Source organism: Macrobrachium nipponense, chromosome 15, assembly GCF_015104395.2.
Source record: "Macrobrachium nipponense isolate FS-2020 chromosome 15, ASM1510439v2, whole genome shotgun sequence".
Classification (NCBI taxonomy): domain Eukaryota; kingdom Metazoa; phylum Arthropoda; class Malacostraca; order Decapoda; family Palaemonidae; genus Macrobrachium; species Macrobrachium nipponense.
In genome coordinates, this window is record NC_087208.1 from 25,417,259 (window position 1) to 25,443,932 (window position 26,674).

A 26,674-nucleotide genomic window follows, 5' to 3' on the forward strand; every position below is an offset into this window, starting at 1 on the left:
GAAGCCCCTCTAATTAACCCGACTGTTGCTTCCGCAGGTTTGCCATCAGCGAGGACGACCTGGGACAGGTGTGAGAGTCGCTGGGACTGCAGGGGTTGATTCAGCGGTTGGCGGGGTCGGCAGTGTCACTCATGATACGGTAACCCACTACAACAACCAAATCTCGACACCAGCATATGAGATGTCACCGCACCTGGTGTACACACCACATGTCATGTCGGTAACACCCACGGCTGCAATCCAGAACCAATTCCTGCCGTGCCAATCAGGACGGTGCCACCGCCACCTGGGTTCTTTGTATTGCCGACCCCGGACTGCCGCTGCCCAAAGAGTACCCCCCTGGACCTGCCGCCAGTGCCGAGGATGACGGTAGCTGCCGACAGGACTGCCTGTCTCTCCCTGTGGTACCTGCCGTGCCTGCCGTACCTGTTGCTGTCCCAGCCGCTCATTCCTTTCAGATCAGGTGCCTGCTGCTCATTCACTTTCAGATGTTCCTGCGGTTCCTGGACCTGTTCCTGTTGTTCCTGCTGTTGGTGATGCTGTCACAGTCTCAGGTCTTTCCGGACAGGTGCAGTCGGGCCCTGTTGCTTCGGCAACTGGCCCGGCTCCCTCCTGGATGGAAGACCTGACGTCTGTCCTGCGGAGCCTGGCGAAGAAGACCTTCCCCTTCGACTTCTAAGGCCAAACAGCCGAAGAAGAAGAAGGTTGCCTCCTTCCCCCCTAAGAAGAGACTCCTTCGGGATCTTCTAAGGGCCCGGCTCGCTCAGGCGAGCTTGGGGAGCTCTTCTGCTGGTCCTCCTGTTCCTTCGGGAACGGGGCCCGTCGCTTCTTCTGCAAAGAAGAAGTCGACGGGGACCGTCCTCACCTGGTGCTAGCGGGTCTGCCGCTAAACCAGGTTCCGTCTCGGCCGCTTCTCGTTCGCGAGAAGCACCGAGTGGACGCTCTTCCAAGAAGACCGTCCAGCCAAAGTTTTGACGCCCGAGCTCGCTCGCCGTCAAGACAGCGGCGCGGAGCAGAAGACTGGCGAGAGTCGTGCACACGACTCGCGCCAGGCCAGTGGACGCTCTCGCAGCGATCAACTGGCTGCTCGGGCTAACGTGACGGTCGCTGATCAGCCACGGGTTGAGGCGAGGAAGGAGTCCCCGCGGCCGCCGGTACCAGCCACGGCTGGTACCAGCGACTCGACGCGCCGAGAGGACGCTGGCCGGTCTCGACGCGACACAGAGCCTAGCAGGTCACCCGTCCGCCGCTCCCGATGGGACCGGGCGGAGACGGTGACCAGCGGCAGCTCGCCTGACGCTAGAGATCGGTCTCGACGTTCTCAGCCGAGCCAATCGCCCCAGGCGAGCGGTAAGGCTAGGCCTGCTGCTCGACCGTCACCGCGGGTTGACGATCAGCAGCAGCCCTCCACGCACGCTGGTCCTGCCAGCTAGCGAGGGGGGAGCGTCAGGTCTGCCTCTCCCATAACGGGTTGAGGCGAGGAAGGGGTCCCCGCGGCCGTCGGTACCAGCCACGGCTGGTACCAGCGGCTCGACGCGCCGAGAGGACGCTCGCCGGTCTCACCGTGACAGCGAGCCTAGCAGGTCACCTGACGCCGCTCCCATCGGGACCGGGCGGAGGACGGTAACCAGCAACAGCTCGCCTGACGCTAGAGATCAGCGTCGACGTTCTCAGCCAAGCCTCTCGCCTCAGGCGAGCGGCAAGGCTAGGCATCGCTGCTCGATCGCCACCGCGGGTTGACGATCAGCAGCAGCCCTCCAAGCACGCTGGTCCTGCCAGCGAGCTAGGGGGAGCGTCAGGTCTGCCTCTCCATGTACCTTCAACCTCCTCGGGCTACGCCGGGAGGAGCGAGGTACCTATGAGTGATCGCGAGAGGTGCGCCGCTCGCGACCCCGCTATGACGCCGTATGGACCAGGCACGGTTCTAGGACCGACCAGGACATACGCGCAATTAGCTGGAGGCGACCGTCAGGGGTCTGCCGCTCTTCCTCCTTCTGAAGGAGGAGTATCTAGGGATCTGTTCTTGTTGGAGGGACTGGACGGTCCCTACTCCGCAAGACGCGGTTACTCCCGAGATACAGAGGAATTTGCAGAAGTCATTAAGCTGAATCGTCAGCATAATGACCCTGCGGAAGGATTGCCGCTCCCACCAGCAGAGCCCACGTCTCTGCTCGAGTCGTTTTGGGGCCCGAGAGGGAACCCAAACCGACGGTGGGTCTGCCGCGATCGGAGCTTGCCGATTCTGTCTCGAACCAGTGTCTCGTCTCCGGACAAGAAGGCTCTCTCAGTTCTGGCCGGTCGATCAAGCTACTTCCACCTCCTCTACTGCGACAGCGGCGTTTTCTACGTGTCTTCGGACACCGTATTTAAATACTCCTTCGATCCTCCTGAGAGGTTTCGACCTCGACGAGGACTGGAATGAGTCGGAGGACGGTATCGGCTCTCTCCTGTCAGGTGTCGATCAGCCCCACCCAGACGACGTTCACAGTGGCGGCAGACCCTTACCTACAGTGAGAGTTCGTAACCCTCCGCGGGAAAACGTTTTCTCCTGACGATACGTTTTCCCAGACTCTGAGAGGCCATCGCCGCAAGGCGATGGCTGCTCCTACTCTTCTCCAACTGCTAGTTCCACTGGGAAGGCGAGCGAGTATCCAATTCCTTCCCCATTCCCTCTCTCCTTACGGCTACGAGGGAAAGGGGAAGGATCCTACAGAGATTCTTTGTAGGATCCCACGTTCGGGACTGCGCTACCGGGGGGAACCTTCGGGTCCTACCTGACGTAAGCCCCGGTCGTTGAGGAGGAATCCTGCTCCATTCTCGATTTCTACGGGAATCGAGAGGACCACCAGCCGATATCGTTTGACGAATTCGGTGGGGGTTTCGCAGACTGCTTAGAATTCTAACGGAATTTTCTAGCGCATTCAGAGTGTTCGAGTTTTTACGATCTTCAAACACTTACGCGAGACCACGGTCCAAAGTGAGCGAGACGAGAATCCCCACGATATGTTACACGATAATCGGGAACCTCGCCTATGCTCGAATTCCTGGAATTTCTAGCATTGTGAAGAAGACTGCTGCTGAAAGAAACTATCTCACAGTAGGCGACCAACCTGGAATAGAGGAGATCGGACGGGATATCCAGTTTGGCTTGAACTATCGTCTTAGTATTCTGTTCACCATTGAAGCTTTCCTTCGAGGAAGACTTCTCCCTCACTCTCTTGATAGAGAACGAAGGTGGTCGATCTCCAATCCTTATTTTGTTTTCTTGAAGGAAAGAATTTAGGATGGAGATCGTTGTTCAGAATCCTACAAATATACTACGTATATTAACCTCGCGACCTGATTCTGCTAAGCAGTTGAATTGTCCGAGGGGTAGGCGCATATCCTAGTTATTCTACGGATTGCGACTTAGACGAGAAGTATTATAATTGAACTGCAACTCGGGGTTGCCTGCAACCTCCCAGGAGTTTTCAGTTTCAATTTTATATACTTATGGTTTTGTCACGACAACACCATTTCAACTTTTATATTTACCGAAATTCGTTTCGCCTAAATATATTGCCCGAGCATATCTTTTATGCTCGGTAGTTCTAGCCGAACGCATTCCTTCGTGGAATAATGGATTACCTGGCAACTCAGGATGACGAGTCAGCAGGCTCAACCACTGCGTATTGAACTGCCTGATATAAGCAGCTCAGTATCAGCTGGGCCTCCGAGATTCACGGTCATGTATGTCTCTCTCTCCCCTGCTTGATTGACTACCGAACCGTATCTCTGCCTAACAATCATGGACTTGGTAGGTCTCTGATTAACGGGGATTCTCGCAATAATGAAGGACCATCTACTGCGGTGACGCTAGATTCAATCGCCTTCGACATTGCGAGAATTTTCAACAGAGATATCTCTTGGACTCTTGCATCTTTCTGTTTACCGCACGGTAACAGAAGTCTGTACAAGTCTCCCGCTGCATCGCACTGCGATAATGCGAATGATTTTGCAGACATCTGAGTTTGTCTTCAAAATATCTCGTATTCGTAGGTGTACAATTGTTCATTGTTCAACCCGAATTACAAGATGTGTCAGAAGACATCGCCTACTCTCCGACCTGACAGCTCTACCTCCAAATGTTCAGCCCATGAGAAGCAGTTCTTCAGGCGGCTTTCACCTGTGTTTTCATTACCGAAGAACGCCCCGCTTTCATTGCAACTACGACTTCTCACCGGACAGCAATGAAAGTAAGCGGTAGCGTTTTCAGTCATTTGTAAGCACAGGTTATGAATCTTGAGATCCTTCTCTCGATTCATATGTGAAGACGTAGGTTGCATTCAATATCTACCTTCGTCTTCAACGGTACATAGTGTTGTTTCTCCTTAGCTGAGATTCAACAAACATGAGATGTTTTACCTTCAGGGACCTAGGTCTCTAGAAGGCAATTGACTTTCGCCTGTTTGGGTACATGCCTTAAGAGAATCATCACCTCGCTGTCCGGCAATGGTGACAAACAAATACATCATTGGTTTGGTCTCTCGGCATAACCCTTTAAAGGCGAAGGTCACGTGACTTACTCGGATGCTTTGACAACTTGCCTCCTACCGAACGCAGTCGGTCGGCAGCTGTCAGAGCGCCCGAGTCAGTTACGAATTACGCTGTTGACTTAGTTCGGTTGTTACACAGCAACCATTACTTCGTTTTAATAGCTTGTCACAGTACCCATACCATTGACACCCACCATGGAGTGTCGGTGTCCTATCCACTACCGAGAACTTCGCTGCATGGGGATAGGAGGATGCGAGAGACTTCGTTGCTAACGGACAGACCAGTTGGGTACTGGACATCACCGAAGTAGAGAAGAGGGATAGGTCATGCGACTATTTCCTTCTTTTCCTCTGAGGAACTGCATGACTTCTCCTGCGAAGTCAGGCACCCAGGGGATGGGGATCCGTGACGCTCGATTTCGTACCGAACTTCGTAGCGAAGACTCAGAACCCTTCGGTCCCTGACGATTGGTTCGAGTCGTTCACAATCCCCTCCCTAATGGACTTCACCGCCTTCGATGCGAAGGAGATGCTGCCTTGTCCACAAGAACTTCTCCTTGGCGCAGGTACTGAAGGCAGGGGTCTGGTCCAACCAGACCACATGCCCTTCCTTCTACCTTCGGGATATTGCCCACAGGTCCTTGGATCTTTTTCCTTGGGACCCGTGGTGGCTGCTCAACACGTTGTGTAGCGAACCCAGACCCTCGCAGGCTGAACAGCATCGAGTCCTGGTGTGACCGTAAGAATGGATGGTGAATGAGAGTGTGACTGGCTCCTCTTCCCATCTTTTTCTTCCCCTCTACCTGTGGTTAGAGGGATACGGTCGTCACCCTGCTGGATAAGGACAAGATGCAGGTGAGCTACTCAACAGAGCCCCATCCTATCCTTTTCACTAGGGATAGGAGCGTATATCCACCACTTCCTCCAACAAGGGGGAGGAAGTGGATGCCAGCTTGAGACAACCCATACTTTATGTTGCCTCTTGCAAACAGGAACAAGTTCTTGCTTGCTGGTACGAAGAGATACGCTTGCCTCTCTCTTAGTACTCGGCCCAGAGGTCTGACCATTGATCCTGCGGTGCACACCCCGATCAATCGGACAGAGGCTTGGATCCCTCCCTCGCTCTTACGACCAGGGAGGCATTCCAGGGATGGACGAACACCAGTCTGTTCATCAAAAGACTCAGATTCCTCCCACCAAGAAGTGAGTCTTCCTATTGTTAAAGGACCGATGGTTTGTATTACGTATCGGAACAAATGACAATTTGTCGAAAATTGCATTTTTCCTAACTATACAAACCTGAGGTCCTTTACATATAGTCCCTCCTCATGCCACCCCTCACTCTGCGTATTTTGCATGGGCCAAAAGCAAAAGTGATTTGTTTACCTCCCAGTCGCGCGGCGCGCGACTGTCGGACAAGCAGTTAACTACCGTTCTCCCCTTGTTCGAAGCTTACGACCGTTCCAGCTGCCGCTTAGCTACTTCCATTGTTAAAGGACCTCAGGTTTGTATAGTTAGGAAAAATGCAATTTTCGACAAATTGTCATTTTGTTATTAATTTAGGTATTGAATGGTCCAAATTGTTGTAGTATTTCATTGTTTATAGGTCAATTTAGCTTTATTATGAAATTTACTGGGGTGTTTTTGGAGGGCTTGGAACGGATTAGCCATTTTACATGTAAAATGTGGTCCAAGATACGAAAACCTCATGATACGAAGGGAGCCTCTGAATGGATTAATTTCGTATCTCGAGGTACAACTGTATTTTCATATCATTTCTGTGACTAAATGCACTTTTTGTGATAAACCTATTAAAATACTCAGGTGTATAAGCACTTTTTTTTTTTTTAACTATCAAACTAGTCAGTTCTAAGCCTTTTAAAGGGGTTTCAAGTATTCGTAGATTTTGGCTATGGGGGTATGTGGTACCCATCCCCCGTGAATACGGGTGGTGTACTGTACTTGATTATGGTTAATTTACCTAAGTATATTTATAAACCACAAGCTCGCAGAAGCTCTCCCATTGGTTGATACTTTTATATATGTAGTATGTATATACAGCTATGCTCAGAACTGATGCTACATGACTGCATTCGATTTCATTCAAAATTCACTTATTGGCAACCTAACATGCACGCCATATTTATCTATTATTTCAATGCGAAAGCACGATTATTGCATACAATAAGGGCTCCCGAAGGGAGCAGTGCCATCAGTGCACCTCACTCGGTGTAATGTAGGCATTACTTAAGGCTCCTTGCAGTATCCCTTTGGCCCCTAGCTGCAACTACTTTCATTCCTTTTACTGTACCTCTGTCATATTCTCTTCCATCTTTCTGTCCTCCCTCTCCTAAAAATTTTCATATCGCAACTGCGAGGTTTTCCTCCTGTAACACCTTTCAACCTTTTACTGTCAATTTCTGTTAAAGTGCTGAAGGGCCTTAGTTGCCCCAGTGCTTGGCATAATTCCAAAAGTCTATGTAAATCAAATCAAAATACAATAAGGCCATAATATGTTCCATAAGAGTGAAATCTGTCATGTTTCAAAACTGTAAGAATAGGTCACGTGTAGCCGAATTTCAGAAAAAGTCACGATCCATTTTGAAATCTTTTGTTTACTCATCGCTGATGCATTTGACCAAAACAAAGTTGTCATGAAACCTCAGTTCAATTGCTAAATAAAGAAACAATAAAATTTGTCATTAATTTAATAATCCCATGAGAGTGGCGGTGCAACAAGAACCACCAGATGTCACATATATATGTAGGTCTACAATGAGTAGCGACAATGAAATTATCTCGAAAACATTTATTTTATATTGGAATTTATGATATATTTTCTAACCACTTCAAAAATTATGGCTTACTAGCAGATATTTGCCTATGCAACTATTCTTTTGTCAAAGCCAAGATTTTGTTCCTAGGCCTAGGTGTGTTAGATTTCTTTACTTTATGCTAAACATTCACGTCTGTATATTAACAATTTCTGGCCAGAGAGCAAATGAGATTATATACACATTCTTGCACTTCAAGCTACTTTATGAGAGAATAAACTATACATCAAAAGTGAGTAGGAGGACTTTTGATAAGAAAATATTTTAAGTAAGTTAAAACACAAGTGTTCCATACGCCTTGATATTAATACTAATACAGTAGGTCCCCGTGTTACAACGGCTCCAGCTTACGACGTTCTGAGGTTACGACGCTTTTTCTTAAATATTCATTGAAAAATCCGCCCTGGGTTACGACGTTTGTTCCGACGCTGACACTTCCGACGCTCCGAGTTAACAACGCTTTTAAAAAACGCATACTATGATAAAAATCCTTTATAGTTTAGCACAGTATATTAATAAAAATAAGTTTCTGGTTAGATTACAACAAAAACTTTGAGGTTATGATGATTTTCGACACATTTTATGTCGTACTTTTCTATGTTTTTTAGTGACGCCTCATATGCGGAACTAGTTTCCGAGCGAATGAATACATACTATAATTTCATGTTTTGCTTCCATCGAAATCATTTTCTTGGGTTTTTTCTTATCACCTGCTTTGTCTTTAGCTTTGGGACCCATGGTTAATATTAAAATAGACAAAATAACACGAAAAATAGGCACAAATACAACAAACTAAACAACGACGTGTTAACAATGCAGCACCAACAAATAAACAGACTGAATGCCATTTATCGGTTGCCTATACAACTATCATTCATCGCAAAATCGTATCTCAAATATTTCGTAGAGAGAGAGAGAGAGAGGAGAGAGAGAGAGAGAGAGAGAGAGAGAGAGAGAGAGAGAGAGAGAGAGAGAGAGAGAGAGAGAGAGGCGTCTTGGCAACAATGGTCTCGGGGATTGACGTAACGTTTATTTTCTGAACAGATAGGACAGAGAAGTGTCAGTTTCATTAACGGCCTCTGACTCATGCCAGGAAATGTTTTGTTGATACTAATATATAAGCCTATTTAAAGATACGTTTACTTTAATTAGTCTATATGATACGTAAATAGTAATCAACTGTTCTTGTAGCCCTCAAGATTTGGCAAAATCACTCCAGGTTGTACATAAAACTTCAAGAATGTAGTGTCACCAGAGGGTTACAATAGTTTTTACCTTTAAGAACCAGCATTTTTTTATGAAAATAACTACAGGTTGTACATAAAACTACAGGAAACAACATGTAATGTAACCAAAGGATTACAAGTAAGGTTTTTATAACTTTTTATTAGTTTAAGACATATTTTCAAACGTCGTTCCGGCTTACGACGATTTTCGGGTTATGACGCGTCTCAAGAACGGAACCCCCATCGTAACCCGGGGACTGCCTGTATATATTTCAGTTAATAGCCATCTTCTCTATATAATCAAAATCATCATCATCTTTTACTCGTCAAAAAACAGGTAATCTCTACAGATAAATTCATTAGTAACAGATTACATCTGAGAAGGCTTAGATAATTTTTTTAGGCCTATAAATCATTTTGCAACATACAAGCAGCTTAAACACAGCCTGAAACTTCAACATTCAAAGAAAACTTGTAATTCATATTTATATTTTGAAAATGTTGTTGTGACTGCTAAATTTATTAGGTCTACTTTTATAATGCTTCAGAGGTAGTTATGTTGACCAGCCAAGGAGCATGTGAAGTGCGCTGTCATTGATGTCACCACTAACCTTATCACACCATACTAGAACTAAGCAACACGAAAAAAATCAGTTCAGTTCACGAGAGAATGTGGCATAAATGTACATAGGTTACTCAAATGGAATTTTCAGCGGCATGGTTGGTATGGTATTAGCATCCCACCTCAGTGGTCGTGGGTTCGATTCTCTGCCCTTCCATTGAGGAGTGAGAGATGTGTATTTCCGGTGATAGAGGTTCACTCTCGATGTGGTTTGGAAGTCACGTAAAGCCGTTGTTCTTGTTGCTGAATAACCACTGGTTCCATGCAACGTAAAAGCACCATACAAACAAACAAACAAAAAGCAGCTATTTAATTTAGTCAACTATACATCAAATAGTCCCTCGTTTCTTTCCATTAAGAGTACATATTCATAACATTTTTCTATTCTTATATATGTTCTTTTCTTACAGACTTGGCTCCAGCTTTGCCATTTACTCAGAATATTTCATTGTTTTAGTATATGCTTTTATCTTCAGATTACAAGATACTTTTGCATGAATACCGTACCTGATGAAAAATATCTATTTAGGTGAGGTCAGCTTAACAGCTGAGAAAGTGGCTGCACTAAAAATTTTTGGCCACATTTAAGAAGAAACGTGTTGTTTTATTATTGTTAAAAGCTAGAAAATTATGGCTTTCAAATAATCGGCAAACATTTATCAGAAATCAATTATATTTGCGTTTTATAACTTATGCAGCCTTCATATACCATACAACGTGAATGGGAATATTTAATGTGGTAGCACTGGTCACCTCCGATGCTCAACTCTTTTCGCCATGAAGGAGCCGATAGGGTATGGTAGGGTTTTCCTATATAGAAATATTAGAGCAACAAAATCTAGATTACATTGTAAGGAGTCCAGATCTCCAAATGAAAACTCAACATTCAAGAAATCTAATATTTGCCATAATTAATGGTAATTTCTTCTTTCATAGTTTTACAGTGGTAACAAAGCGCCTTTGATTCTTCATAAACTACTTCACCTTATCTGGACGCACGCAAGACACTTGGCAGGTTACGAGCAGCAGGATGCGCACGAGTTTTTTATTGCTGCCCTTGATGTGTTACATCGTCATTGTCAGGTAATTTTTTTTTTCTTGTGAACACTAATGTTGTGGTCATCTATTTGAATTGGATACTGTATTATGGCAAATAATTTAAGATTTCATAACCTTTTGTATTGTTTGTGTTATTATTATGATTACTATTTCAACTTAGTTACATAAGACCAAGTAGTTACATAAGACCAAGTTACATTTCTGGTTAAAATACTTCATATTTTTTTTACATTGGAGGATCAGTGTTTGGGCCTTTATCATGTCTTCTAGCTGCTATTGTCAGTCATTTATATTTTATTTTGTTAATTATGCCTTACATTACAGTTGACAAAAAATTATCATTAATTTTCTTTTTTTTACTGAAATTCATTTTCATTTAGATGCCAATCCAACACTTGACTTACTACCATTCTACTCATGACATTATTCATGTTACCTCTTAGTTCTTTGGCAAAACTTTTGTTGATAAATATGTTTTCTAGTAAGTGTTTATCATGTTATCTTTGTGTGATTGTTACTCATTCACAGAATTTAAAGTTTATTTCTACTTTTTCTCTGGAAAGAGGACTAAGGAGAAATTTTATTATAAAGCAAATTACTTTTGCCTGAAGGTATAACTTTTTTTTCCAGGGTAATCCTCCATCCAATGGAGATTCCACACACACATGTTCCTGTATTATAGACCAAATTTTTACTGGCGGATTGCAGTCTGATGTTGTATGCCAAGCATGCAAGTAAGTACCTATTTAGCTCTAATTCAAAATTTTATGGACTTTGATCAGATGGTACTTTCAAGAAAGGCCATGATGTTACGAGATTGTCACGAAAATTTAGTTTGTTCTTGCGCGGAACAAACCTTCGGTCTTAACTATAGGATAAATCTTATGGTGCCAGCTGGAAACCGATTAAAGACAACAAAAAATTGTAAATGCAAGGAATCTGGAATCTGCCATCTGGTACTTAGTTGAGGTGGAAGCAACTAGAGACCACACTCAAAGCTAGTGACGCATCAGTCTCTCATCAACTGCCTTGGAGAACAGTCATTCAGTTTGCTCTCCTACCCAAGCCGGTTTTTTACCTTATTCCATGTTTTCTTTCTCTGCTGTATTATGAATTCTCCTATCCAGCCTAAGAAGTCCCGTGAGCGTCAACATATTTGTCCTGGCCTTTCAGGGTTCCACAGGTATATATATATATATTTTTTAAACTTTCAAAATAGGCAGCTCTAAGCATTTTTAGAGGGCTTTTAAGTATTCATGGATTTTAGCTATTTGCAGGGGTCTAATATCCATCCCCGCGAATATGTGGGGTTTACTGTATTTTATTTCTTCAGTGATGTATTTACTTACTCATGCCACTTACTAGGCTTTATTTTGTTTCAACAACATAATTTCTAGGAATATGGTAATGTTTTAGTCTTTCAGATTTTGTGTGGATCAGGGATGTTCGAGACTACGGGTTCATTTTCCAGGCAAGGGTTATGTGCAAGGATTAGTCTTACTTAACATTGACATAACAGAAGTTTTCCTCCACTTTTTCAATCCGAATTTTGATGGTGGAAGCTCTCCGATTGTGTTGGTCCCGATGGACCAGTCAGAATTCCAAGTAAATTTTTCCCATAAGAAATAACTAACAGTGGGTTAATCCGTTTTGTACCACCAAGTTATTACCCTAACCTTGCCTTTTTATAAAAAAAAATTACACATAAATTACAATTAGATAAATTCAGAGTTAAATAACATAAGTTAAATAAGAAACACAACATTAAAGTTTTAACAACTAAAGTATGGCTCATACCTTGACATTGATGATCTGCATCTGTGGACATGGATGTGGAAAGGAGGTATGGAGAGTCATTGTTTGGAAGGGGAATCATCTTCCATAAAAACAACTGGTAGCTGCTTTTCAGGATTTTTTTTTTTTTCCCTTTTTTGCCTTTTTTCACTAGGACCTGGCTGGCTTTCTTCTCTGAAAAAAAAAATGTGTGATGTGGTCTGCTGTTGATGTTACTTTAATGGTGCCGGTCGGCCAATATAGGCTGAAAAACGCAAAATCATAAAAAAAATTCATGGAGCTTTGTATGGCAATGGAGAATGCGTATATGGAATATTTCGTTAAAATTCCTCTTACTTTCATAGTTACAGGGTAATTAGTAAAAGTAATTACAAGTAACTCAATAAGCCAAGAACATTGATCCGTACAAGGAAATGCAGTATTTCTTCTGTTGTCGTAAATTTTGATAATTATTATCAAACAAATTGTGAGTAATGGCACCTGTAGAGATTCCACGAGTCACAAGACAGGAAGACTGAGCTTTACACCCTTTAGTGCGATCAGAAACATGAAAAAGAGTACACATTCGAGTTTCACCTCAGACATTCACTTGCTATTACTTCTGTTTTTCTTTATTTCGGCAAGGTTTTCATCATGCCAAAGAGGAAAAGACAAGCAAAACATCTTGCTAACATACAGAAGAAGAAAATTGACTAATAAATAAGAGTCCAGATCTTAATATTGGTGATAATTGCAGAGTTAGTGAAGGGGAGAGGGAGCGTTGCCTGAGAAGGAGCGCACCGTCTCACCTGACTCAGTGCCCCAGGCTGCAATTTTTGAGCAAAGGGATCTTCATTTATGATTAAATTATGATAAATAACAGTTCTGGTTTATTAATAGCCAGAAAGGAATATAAAATTCATAATAATCATATCATAATAATCATAATTTATTAACATTGTAAAAATACAAAGAAGAACTTTGAACCCCTGTATCTCAAAACTAGACCTATTGACCTTCAAATTCTATCTTCTCCCTTAACCTGGGACCACCTTGACATGGTGAGGGGGTTCTTGAACCCAAGAATTTGTTTCTGGGTGCGAGTCCAAGAGTCCTATGTATCATAATAATATTTCTTTGGATTAAAGTTTGTAGAATTTTCCACTTTTGCAAAAATTTATTGGACCTGATAAATACAGTCATACCCCTACATACAAAAGTCCCTACATACGAAAAATCCAGGTTACGAAGGCAAAGACAAAGATTTTTTTGCTTCTGTGTACGAAAATAATTCAGGTCGCAAAAGGGTGTACTGTAAAGTCCGAGATTCGCCCGGGCTGCCGAGAACAATTTTAAAACTGGCGCGCCGCCAACTCAGTAGACTCGCCACCATCCTCCCGCTCTCCCATTGGTTCTTGATGCTAGTTACTGCCATAAGATCCTGCTCTCTTATTGGTCAGCATCTATCCCATCATGCATCTACGTAAGGTAGTTCCTCGACCATTTCGTTTCGGCAGCGTTATCGTACATACGTGGAATTCGTTCATCAACGTAAATTCGTGTTAGTGATTTCACTTTCGTTGTACTGTAAGTTGCTTTATCGTGTTGTGCGTGAACTTAATTACTTACGTTATTAGCCGTGGGTCCCTAGAATGTTGCTGAAATTCAAGGAAAGAGGAGGATGCTTTCTATGGAGACGAAGATGGAGATAATCAAGAAGTATAAGGCTGGCATGCAGTTGAGTGTTTATTGGTCAATTTAGCTTTACTATAAAATTTATTGTTGTGTTTTTGTAGGGCTTGAAAGTATTAGGCAATTTAGATACAAAAAAATCAGGTTACGAAGGCTGCTTCAGAATGGATTAATTTCGTAACTTGAGGCACTACTGTAAGGAAAGATATAGCTGGCACTAGGTTTACATATGTCCAGAGCTAAATAGTGGAAACTGTGGTAGGACCATGAACTACCTGATAATGTTCGAACCTAAGGGATATCAATTCGATATCTCAAGGGCGGAACTATTCTTCAGGGCTGGACCACAGATTCCAGGGGAAGTCTGGTTCTGGAGATAGGACTCTTGGCATTCTATCTGGTTTGCCCATAACATGATTAGGGTGGGGGTGATTGTATTCTTGCATTTCTCTCAGTCCTACCAAGTGGGTTTAGCTTACACTTGGGGCACACTAATCGTGTTGTGCCATCCCCTGTGGGTTAGGGTAAGGATGTCAAAATTTGGGAGTCATTCTCACTTGTTCCATTGGTGAAAGAATAAACTCCAAGAAAGGCTGATGATATTTTTTTTAAGGTTTTCAGGTGATTTTTTTTCTCTTTAATCTTTTGGAAAATATAAAGGTTTGAGTACCCCTGGGCCCTCTGATGGTACAGTTGTGGCACAGTTGAAGACTGCTGGACCCCCCCCCCCCCCCCCCACCAACCACCCTTGCGTAGTTGTAGATGACACTAGCGCGTCAAAGAACCACCATCCTGCTTCAAGTGAAGTATCAGGTCACCCGTCAGGGTGCAATATCTAACATTGAAATTGAAAATAGTTAAAACCTTTCGGTAGATTCCATTGTTGTAACACTGGAACCGTACATAGCATAAGATAACTGAATTGGAGGTGAATAACCCTCCCAACCCCCAAACACTGGCATCACGCACAAAGCAGGCCCCAAAAAGGAAAAGAAACTTCCAACCGGACCCTCCACTGGTGCATTTTGACCACCTTTTTGGGATCAGAGAACTGGTCAAGATTTCTGATCCTTAAATCAAAACATAAAATTCCAAATGCTATGGTTGAAAACAAATTACTGAACCAGTGTCCATCCCAAGAAATGGACAGCAGATATACCAAAACTAATGAGTTGTTACTAGAAGTAACCACTAAAAATCAGTCCACTGCCTTTTTGAACAAAAAAGAAATCAATGGCATAAAAGTAACAATGACAAGCCATGAAATTATGTACAAGGTACAGTAATCTTACCTTAACAATGAGGGTGAAGATCTACCTCCAAGACACTTGCTACTTAACTCCCTTAAACTAAGGTATAATAATATCCATGACCTAGAAGTTTATTCAATTCCAAGCAGAAGGGATAAGAATAAACAAATTAAAATTGCAAAAGTAAAATTTACTGGCCAAAGTCTTCCACTTAAAAATAAAATTCTTGGGCAAAGTAGAGAAGTACGCCCATTTATACCAAAACCACTAAGTGCACGCACTGCTCAAAATTTGGCCCCTCACACAAAAAAGGTCAAGACAATATGTGCAGTCTGCTCATCTGAAGAGCATACTACAGTGTGCCAATTGTTGGTTAGCTCATCATGCTAGATCTAAAGAGTGCTTCTTTTACCAATACAATACGGAGCTTAAACTGTTATTGACAGCTAAAGAAGCTAGACTGGAGTTAAAAGTAAGTGAAGTTCTTGATCCATCCAAAAATCCCTCTTTCACAACTGCTGTTAAAAACCTAAAACTTAACCAACATAATATCAAGCAGCAAAATAATAAAAGATACACTATATATCCAACATGCTAATAGTACTAACATCCAAAATAAGTACAGCGTTCTATCCACTGCTGCTGCTATTGACATTGAAGATTCTGATAGCTTTGCTATGGGAACTCCAATGGAAGAAGAATCAAATAATTCCAACTCCCAAAATAGCAAAAAGAAAAGAATCCTGGAAAGAATTCTGCTTAAAGGAAAAAAATCAAATTCAATTAAAAAAATAAAACCTATCTGCATCAAGTGAGGAGTTCAAAAAAGAAATTTTGCTGACTTCATCACAAGTGGAGGTTCACAACTGCCCTCCATCCATATCATGTAACAAGGTAACAATCAACCAGAGACTTTAAATGAACCAGTTAACCACTCTCTAACAATTCCAACCTGTGACACTGATTACGGTACTTCCTTGTGTGGCAATAATGAAAATCAGACTATTGATGTGAATCAGAATGTGTCTAATACACACCAATCTTCCACTAAACCGAATTCTTTTAACAGCAAATCAAGTAGTTCCCTTAACCAAAATTCCTTACCGCAGGGGACAAAACACAAAATCGGAAGTTTCCCAGTCAGAAAGACAATCAACAATTGTATACCAATAAGTATGCTCAGTCCTGTGGTTGTAATGTGTGCTTTATAAGTGCTTGCAACCAATTACCAACCAAAACAGAAGACTCAATCCAGAATTGCATAAATTTTGTTAGATTGCAAAAATGTCCTTTAGCCCACCATCATCAGGATGGACTATGTTCTGAATCTTTGCAATACAAGAAGGAAATAATTGAATAAAAATAGACACATTAATAATCAGTTATGAAAAACAGTCAACTGTTGAGTTTAATTTTAAACAAAAAATAAATACTACAATTAAGAAACCTCATAGCATCTCAAATATGTATAAATCAAGAGACAAAATAAAATCTGTAGTTAACCTGCAGAATTTAAAACCTATACCACCCAATAATGGATCATAAAATCATCAAATGAAATGTAAACAGTCTTTTGACATGTTTGCGATTGGGTGAACTACAATGTGTCCTTCAGGACTACAACCCAATGTGCATTTGCCTACAACATGCAAGGCCCAGTCCTGCACAAATCTGGCACTACAAGCTTGCTTGTTATTTGCCAACAGGTGGTGGAAAACTTGGCACTGCTATATATGTTCACAACAGTGTAACATATGAACCTTTAAATATACCAGCTCTGTTCTATCAGATAACAGCTGTCAAACTATATATGCCTGATAAAAGTATGATTACTGTATGTAATTTGTACAATCAGCCAAATTTTGATTCAAACTTCAGTGACCTATCTGAATTAATTGTTACCTGACCCCCTACTTAGAGTAGATCTTAATGCTCGTAGTCCTCTTTGGGATACCAGCCACTCTACTGACATATCAGGGGCCAACATAGAGAGGTTTGTGGTGGAACATGACTTTTGTTGTCTAAATGAAAGTGATGTTCCACAATACTTCTCTTATACTCACTCAACTTTAAGGATTCTTTAGTTGACATCTCATTATGTTCAGTTGATATAGCCAAGAGATTCGAGTGGAATGTTCTGGATATCTTGTAAACCAGTGACCATTTCCCCATTGGCTTAAACTATTTAAATAATGCCACAATATCACCACCTGTAAGATTCAATATACCACCATTTCATTTCCGGACACTCAAGATCATAATACCAAATGTGAATTTTTCACAGACTTTATAATAAATGCTGCTGACAAAAAACTAAGCCACACTCCAAGAAATCCTCTGTTCCATGGTAATCTTCAACCTTAACAACCTTAATAAAGATCAAACACATATTAAGTCATAATCTTAGCAAACTTAAAACCCGCTTGAAATCCCTCAGCAAGATGCCTTACAGTGTAAATATTCGAAAAAAGGGGTGACAATAAACATAACACTCAGTTACATCAAACCATTGTATAATAAATACACTGCCAAATTTTGCAAAGCTGTAATAGCAGGAAAAATTTTATCATGGAGAAATGGTGTCGAGCTTATCTTCGAATATGTCTGAATGATATTTGGCAAAAGAACATTAATGGTAATATGTAAGGCCTCCTAGAAGTGCAATATACCAAGATGGGAAAACATATCATGACCCATATGAAATATCAAATATAATAGGAAAACGTCTTGAGAACGTAAGTGCTTACTCAAGTCTGGACGCAGATTTTGAAGCCATAAGAAAACAGAAAAAAAATGTCATACTCAATTTTGAAACTGTTGAAGACTTGGAGTACAATCATACCTCTAACCCTTAAACGCCGATTGGACGTATTAAACGTCTATGAAAATTGTCTGTTGGGTGCCGAATTGACGTACAAAATGTTGACGCAAACATTTTTTAAAAAATTCGCGGAAAAATAGTTATAGGCCTACTTGGCGAAGAATTTTGAAGCACGCACCTTGAGGGATGCTGGGAGTTCACGGATCAAGCTGTTGTTTTGTTTACAATCGTTACCCAGGCACGCAAGTGCGAATTTCTTTCTTCTCGCACTAAAAAGCATCAGTGACACATCTCGGAAATTATTTAGTCACTTTGACATAATTTTTGCACCATTTTATATTATCCGTTACATAGAGTTTTATAAATGAAAATGTGTGCAATTTCATGTAGAATACAACTTATAACAACCCATGGTTGTAGCTTTTATCAGTTTTGAAATATTTTCATATAAATAACGATAAGTGCCATAATTTCAACCTTCGGTCAACTTTGACTCTACCGAAATGGTCGAAAAACGCAATTGTAAGCTAAAACTCTTATATTCTAGTAATATCCAATCATTTACCTTGATTTTACAACAAATTGGAAGTCTCTAGCACAATATTTTGATTTATGGTGAATTATGAAAAAAACTTTTTCCTTACGTCCGCACGGTAACTTCTGAAAAAATCAGAAATTTTTTCGTCCGATTGTCGTAATGTTTTCACTGTTTTATATTAGCCATTACATAAAGTTTTATATATGAAAATGTGCGAAATTTCATGTAGAATACAACAAAAATCAACCCATGGTTGTAGCTTTTATCAGTTTTGAAATATTTCCATATAAATAACGATAAGTGCCAAAATTTCAACCTTCGGCCAACTTTGACTCGACCGAAATTGTCGAAAACCGCAATTGTAAGCTAAAACTCTTACATTCTAGTAATACTCAATCTTTTACCTTAATTTTGCAACAAATTGGAAGTCTCTAGCACAATATTTTGATTTATGGTGAATTTTAGAAAATAACTTTCCTACGTCCGCTCGGTAACTGCCAAAAAGATCAGAAATTTTTTTGTCCGATTGTCATAATGTTTGCACCGTTTTATATTAGCCGTTACATAAAGTTTTATATATGAAAATGTGCGCAATTTCATGTAGAATACAACATAAAAAAGAACCCATGGTTGTAGCTTTCATCAGTTTTGAAATATTTTCATATAAATAACAATAAATGCCAAAATATCAACCTTTGGTCAACTTTGACTTGACCAAAATGATCGAAAAACGCAATTGTAAGGTAAAACTCTTACATTCTAGTAATATTCAATCATTTACCTTTATTTTGCAACAAATTGGAAGTCTCTAGCCCAATATTTTGATCTATGGTGAATTTATGAAAAAAAAAAAAGTTTTCCTTTCGTCCACGCGGTAACTCTTCCGAAAAAATAGGACATTTTTTCGTCTGATTGTCGTAATGTTTGCACCGTTTTAAAACACATTAGCCGTTACATAAAGTTTTATATATAAAAATGTGTGCAATTTCATGTAGAATACAACAAAAAACAATCCATGGTTGTAGCTTTTATCAGTTTTGAAATATTTTCATATAAATAACGATAAATAGAAAAAATTCGACCTTCGGTCAACTTTAACTCGACCAAAATGGTCAAAAACTGCAATTGTAAGCTACAACACTTACAGTCTAGTAATATTCAATGCAACAAACGGAAAGTCTCTAGCACAATATTTTTATTTATGGTGAATTTTTGAAAACTTACTTTTTTTTTTACATCCGAGCTTTACGAATTCATGCATCTTAATGTGATAATATTTTCTGTGTTGCTTTGATTGTTTTACAATTTGTTATATACCAAAATCATTGCAATTTAGTGTACAATACAACAAAAAATAATTAACTCATTAGCTTTAACCGTTTTGCTCACAGCGCAATTTGTGTACAATCATATATGAATTTTATTTTCTCGCTGTCGTATATTCCAATATTTATATATGATAATGATATTTTTTTCATTTTTGATGGTTGCATACTAAACTTCAGGCAATGACAAAAAAAGGAGCCATAAATGAACTCTTAATCTTGAAAATTAAGTGTGCTGTGATTTTTTGAAAAAAAACTTTTTCCGCTTCGGTGCTCACTCCCGAACTCCGCTGGCATACGGGAGACACTTTCAGAAATACCGGCTCGGCGTTTAAGGGTTAATATGGATGAACTAAACAATGCTTTTGACTCGTGTCATCCTTCGGTCCCAGGTCATAACAGGATTTCATTTGAGATAATACAAAAACTGGCATGTTTTCCCTGACAAGTGGAAACATGCTATTATTATTCCTATAAATAAACCAGGAAAAGATGCTAATAATCCATCTAATTACAGACCAATATCTCTGACAAGCTGTTTATGTAGAATTTTAGAAAAAATGGTCAATGCACCACTAACATGTGTTATCATCAAGGAATCCATATTAACTCCAACACAATCAGGTTTAATAGCTGGTTGGTCAACCCAAGAGCCCCTAACATTTAGAGGACCATATCAGGAAGGGCTTTGATCTGAAAAAATTGACAGTAGTTGTCTTTTTTTGATATAGAGAAAGCATATGACACATCATGGAGATTTAACGTCATGCAAAAACTTCACTCAGTAGGGTTGCGGGGTCACCTGCCAATTTTCATTAAAAACTTTCTTACGGATAGAACTTTCCAGACACTAGTAGAGAATTCGTATTCATAATATAGAAGAAGGAATCCTTCAGGGCAGTGTCGTGAGTTGTACTTTGTTTGCCTTGGCAATTAATGACATCACCACACAATTACCAAATGGAGTTAAAAATAGCTTATATGTTGATGACTTTGCCATGCACTACACGGGTGGCTCCCTGAGACATGCCCAAAGAGTCATCAATACTGCCATCACAAATATAAGTAAATGGGCAGATTCAGTTTGATTTAGTTTTTCAACCAATAAAGAAACTATCTCACTCTACATGGGGAGTAGGACGTGACACCAGGCTAACGTTATATGAGACATCAGCTTTATCTATAATAGACTATTGCTGTCCTATATATTCTTCAGCATCTGAAGCAACATTAAAAACTCTTTGATGCATTGCATCACGAAGGAATAAGCTTATGTACTGGTGCATTTAGATTATCCCCGACAAACTCCCTTTTAGCAGAGGCAGGCATACTACCTTTGAGACATCACCACAACTTGATAACACTACATAGAGGCCTTTCCCTACAAGCAGGATCATCTCCTGCAGCTACCTACTTCTTGAATTGTAGTCCTAAGATTGAACATCATGGTGTTAGCTCCTTCCCAAAAACTCATACATATGACCAATTTTCCCTCCAACAATAGAAGACTCACCACCTTGGACTCTGAAACGAATAAAAATATGCACCACTTTGTCTTATCTTCTTAAACAAAATATGAATAATACCGAGACGTACCACCAACATGCCCTAGAGCACATCTAAAGAAATGGAAACCAATTTATGATATATACAGTTGGCTCAAAAAACAATACTGGAGTAGGAACTTCAGCTTTCTTGAATAATAAATTAATCAAAGAGACCTTGCTTCAAAAAGAAAGATCTAAAGAAGTAATATTAGCAAGACACTGCATTGGTCATACTAGATTGTCTCATGGTTATCTAGTGACAACCCCACATTCTGACCCAATGAAATGTAATGGATGCCAAGTTCCCCTGACTGTCCAGCACTTAATCGCTGAATGCCCAAATTGGATTCAGCAGAGGTGCATTTTTTTCTGAGATTCAACAATGTCAGGAATTCTTGCTGAGGGCAAGGATATCACACATAACAAAATTATTATGTACCTAAGTAAAGTTGTTTTTTTTAATAAAGTCTAGTTTTTGTTTTTTTTCTCTCATGTTAATTCCTGGGAACCAGGCTGAGAGGAGCCTTTTTTAGGCTCAGAGGTCTAGTTAAACTAATCTTTTATCCTATCCTATCCTAAAGCTATAGCATTGAAACTTGGTACTATATAACTTAAAAAGACATTATAGAACAATCAAATGTAGCCCTTTTTTCTAATTTTTGTTTCATTTTTATTGTTTTTTACATTTTTTTCCCCTGATTTATAGGGTTTATTTTTTTCAACAATGAAAAAATTCATATCTTGCAAAAATAATTATTTTAGAAAAAAAAACTTCATTTGATTGGAGGTCTACATTAGGTCTATATATGGCAGTAATCCCAGGTCTTAATATCAAGTATCAAGGGAGGAGATAGAATTTGAAAAATGGTTATTTTCGGGATAAATTGAACTGGCGTCACAAAACTGAAGGTCAGAGACGAAAATCATATGCGGTTTGGAGATATCTCAAGTCGCCTTATTAACCCTCTTACGCCGGAGCGGTAAATAAAAAATTGTCTCCCATGTGCCGGAGGGGTTTCGGAGTGAGCGCGGAAGCGGAAAAAATATTTTTTTCAAAAAATCACAGCGCGCTTAGTTTTCAAGATTAAGAGTTCATTTTTGGCTCCTTTTTTTGTCATTGCCTGAAGTTTAGTATGCAACCATCAGAAATGAAAAAAATTATCATTATCATATATGCGATATATGATAGCGCAAAAACGAAATTTCATATATAATTGTATTCAAATCGCGCTGTGCGCAAAACGGTTAAAGGTAACAAGTTACTTTTTTTTCTTTGTAATGAACGCTAAATTGCAATCATTTTGGTATACATAAACATGTAAAACGATAAAAGCAACACAGAGAAAATATTATCACAAAATAATGCATGAATTCGTAACTCGCGGATGTAAACAAATATTTTTTTCAAAAATTCACCATAAATCTAAATATTGTCCTAGAGACTTCCAATTTCTTTCAAAATGAAGACAAATGATTGAATATTACTATACTGTAAGAGTATTAGCTTACAATTGCAGTTTTCGACCATATCTGACGAGTTAAAGTTGACCGAATGTCGAATTTTTTTATATATATATATTTTATATGCAATTATTTCGGAAATAAGAAAAGCTACAACCTTCAAATATTTTTCGTTTTATTCTACATAAAATTGCTCACATTTTCATACATAAAACTCTATGAAATGCCTAATATGAAACGGAGCAAATATTCCGAGAATGGGACGTACGTATTTCGGAGATTTGTGGCTGAGAATCCGCGTGCTGAGGGAAGGAAAGATTTTTTTTTTAAATTCACCATAAATCTAAATATTTTGCTAGAGACTTCAAATTTGTTTCAAGATGAAGATAAATGACTGAATATTACTAGACTGTAAGAGTTTTAGCTTACAATTGCGTTTTTCGACCATTTGGGTAGAGTCAAAGTTGACTGAACGTGGTTTTTTTCTATTTATCATGATTTATATGCAAATATTTCAAAAATGAGAAAAGCTACAACCTTCAATTATTTTTTGTTGTATTCTACATGAAATTGTGCACATTTTCATATATAAAACTTTATGTAACGGCTAATTTAAAATGGTGCAAACATTACCACAATCGCACGTATGATTTTTACGGAAGAGTTACCGCGCGGACGTAAAGAAAATGTTATTTTTTCATAAATTCACCATAAATCGAAATATTGTGCTAGAGACTTCCAATTTGTTGCAAAATGAAGGTAAATGCTTGAATATTACTAGAATATAAGCGTTTTAGCTTACAATTGCGTTTTTCGACCATTTCGGTAGAGTCAAAGTTGACCGAAGGTTGAAATTTTGGCAATTATCGTTATTTATATGAAAATATCTCAAAACTGATAAAAGCTACAACCATGGGTTAGTTGTATTGTGCATGAAATTGAGCACATTTCCATATATAAAACTTTATATAACGGCTAATTTTAAAATGGTGCAAACATTACCACAATCGCATGTATGATTTTTTTCGGAAGAGTTATTGCGCGGACGTAAGGAAAAAGTTTTTTCATAAATTCACCATAAATCGAAATATTGTGCTAGACACTTCCAATTAGTTGCAAAATTAAGGTAAATGATTGAATATTACTAGAATATAAGCGTTTTAGCTTACAATTGCGTTTTTCGACCATTTCGGTAGAGTCAAAGTTGACCAAAGGTTGAAATTTTGGCAATTATCGTTATTTATATGAAAATATCTCAAAACTGATAAAAGCTACAATCATGAGTATTTTATTGTTGTATTCTACATAAAAATGCGCACATTTTCATATATATAATACTTCATGTAACGGCTAATTTACAATGGTACAAAAATTGTCAGTGACGAAATAATTTCCTAGATGTGTCACAGATACTTTTTAGTGCGGCAAGAAAGAAATTCGCGCTTGCGCGCCTGCGTAACGATTGTAAACAAAACAACACCTTGATCCGTGAACTCCCAGCATCCCCCAAGGCGCGTGATTCAAAAGTTTTAGGCTGGTAGGCCTATAAGTATTTTTCCGCGAATTTTAAAACAAACTTTTGTAAGTCGACGTAAAATACGTCCAGTCGGCACACGGGAGACAAAAAATGTCGACGTAAAATACGTCCAGTCGGCGTAAGAGGGTTAAGTGGTATGAATGTCAAAGCCCTGCCCTTAAAAAATGGCATTAGCCAGTCGGTTCCCTTAACTGTTGTCTATAAGAGCTAACTAAATTACCATCAACAATATCAACAACACGGTTAACCAGGTCCTTATCATGACAATTTTGTTAAAAAAACACTTTGATTTTCTCCCAATGAAGAAGAATATCTTTGATTTCTGAAAAAGCTGACTCCCTCTTGCCTCCCCCTCCTCCAGACATCTCGGTCAAAATCATCTTCTGGTCCTTTTGAAGTTCCTGGTGTTCCTCTGTTGTGAGTTCAGTGCTGTGTTCTTCAACCAGCTCCTTGTCATCAGCACTGACCTCCAAGCCCTTGATCTTGGCCACAGAAACAATTTCTTCATCTGGATCAGGCTGAGGAAAGGGGTTAATTGCAAGCTGACTAGGGGCATTGAAACCTTCCAAGTCCCTAAGAGGAAACCCATCAGGCCAAAGGTTTCTCCAAGCTGCTCTTAGACTCATCTTAAGAGACATCTCCTTCCAGAATCTGGGCAAGGTCAGGCTAGGTTTACTGGTCACTTCAAAACACCTGTGGAACAGTGCCTAAGTGTACAGTTTTTTGAAATTAGAAATGACATGCTGGTCCATGGGCTGTATTAGTGAGTGAGGTGGTTGTTTTGCAAACTCGGTCCATGTTGGGATGGGTGGGCAGCGTCTTAAATGAGACCTGCATGAGTTGCAAATTGTTTCCTCAAGGTATTTTTATACACAAAAATTTGCCATGTTACCTACGCTGTAGCATTTGATTTCTGCTTATTTAATGTGCTCTTAAAAGAAAAAGTTAGCCTATCTTTCATTGGTTTGAGGCCAGGCAATTTCTTTTCCTCTTCAGTAATGTAGGTCTTCTTTGGCATTTTCTTCCATAAGAGTCCTCTCATCACGAAGATTTGATTTGGCCTAAAGCCACTTTGATCAACAAATTGGTGAAATTCTTTCACCTACTTTTTGTTAGCTTTATAATCAGTACTCGCTGCCTTCCCACGTCTTACAACATTATGAATGCCACTTCTTTTGTTAAACCTTTCAAATCATCCCCTACTACCCATGAACTCATGCTTGGTACTACTTGATCCAGATTTGTTTTTCATAAGGTCAGCATGTAAGGTTCGTGCCTTAGCACAAATCATAGCCTCCAAAACACTTTCACCAGCAATTGGTTTTTTGGATATCCAACTAACAATTTTTTCTGTTTCATCTGTTATGGGAATGGGAGGACTCTGTTTTGTTAAACTCATAACTTCCTTAGCAAGACTAGCACTTTATATTGCCTCTTATGCTTTAAAAATGTACTTGTGGTGGATCTTGGCAGGTTGAACCAAGACACTGAATCGGTCACACGAATGCCTCTTTCATACTTTTCAATAATCTCTCAAGTTCCAGTTGTGGTTCTTAATGTTTTTCTTTTCTGCCTGTCACCAATGGCTTTCTTGAGACCATTTAAAAAAAAAAAAAAAATACAAAACGCCAAAAACTAAGAAAATATCCAAAAAAAACTGAGGCACAGCTGATTGAGGTTTAAACAATTTGTAGGAATAACACCAACTGAGCAAAACACTGTATACAAAAATTGTGGTCTGTCGGATTCCAGTTTTTTGTTTCGGCTCCAATGCAAAATTTACTCGACATTTGATGAGTGAAAAGTGGAATAAGGTAGAGTTGAAAGAAATTGGACCATTAGGTGGGAAGAGAGCAAAGGGAATGGATGAAACGTTTTAGGCAGAAAGACAGATTTGAGCTGGGACTGAGGGATTATTACAAGGTCATTCCCCTTATAGTAAACTCATAATGAAGCCATAGAAACAAGGTAGTATATGATCAATGGATTTATATGAAAAAAATTTATAAAAACTTAGTTTTAGTGATGCTTAAAATCAAATGGCTGTGTTCAAATGCACCCTAAGTTGATCTAAATCAAGTCCTCTTCGTAACATTTAATAAATGACTCATTGACTTTATTTTACTTACAGCGGAGTTTCAACTACAATTGATCCTTTTTGGGATATATCTCTGGACCTTGGGCCATGTCCATACAGCAGCAGTAAATCAGAGAAGAGTGTTCCAACCTCTCTTACGGACTGCTTAGAACGGTTCACTAGGCCGGAACATCTAGGTAATTCCAAATTCCTCTACTTGTTCAATATAATCAGTGGTTTCCTTAATGCTCAATTATGTAAGTCTAATTATAAAGTAGCCAATCATCCATTTCCTTTAAACAGTCTCATTAACACGAAATTGTATAAAGGTTGTTAATTCTCTGCTGTGACTCCTATGGATCCTGTGGATATGTAAT

At 39.8% G+C, this 26,674-nt stretch overlaps 1 protein-coding gene across 2 annotated transcripts in view; it reads left to right on the forward strand.

The window, feature by feature from the left end:
* Nucleotides 1–26,674, forward strand: part of LOC135227045 (ubiquitin carboxyl-terminal hydrolase 22-like) — a 61,606-nt gene that overhangs the window by 21,823 nt on the left and 13,109 nt on the right. For both annotated transcript variants that reach the window (XM_064266841.1, XM_064266842.1), the window contains exons 5-7: nucleotides 10,154–10,300; nucleotides 10,907–11,010; nucleotides 26,352–26,494. In XM_064266841.1, coding sequence (XP_064122911.1) covers nucleotides 10,154–10,300; nucleotides 10,907–11,010; nucleotides 26,352–26,494 — 394 coding nt within the window. The remainder of the gene's footprint in view (nucleotides 1–10,153; nucleotides 10,301–10,906; nucleotides 11,011–26,351; nucleotides 26,495–26,674) is intronic.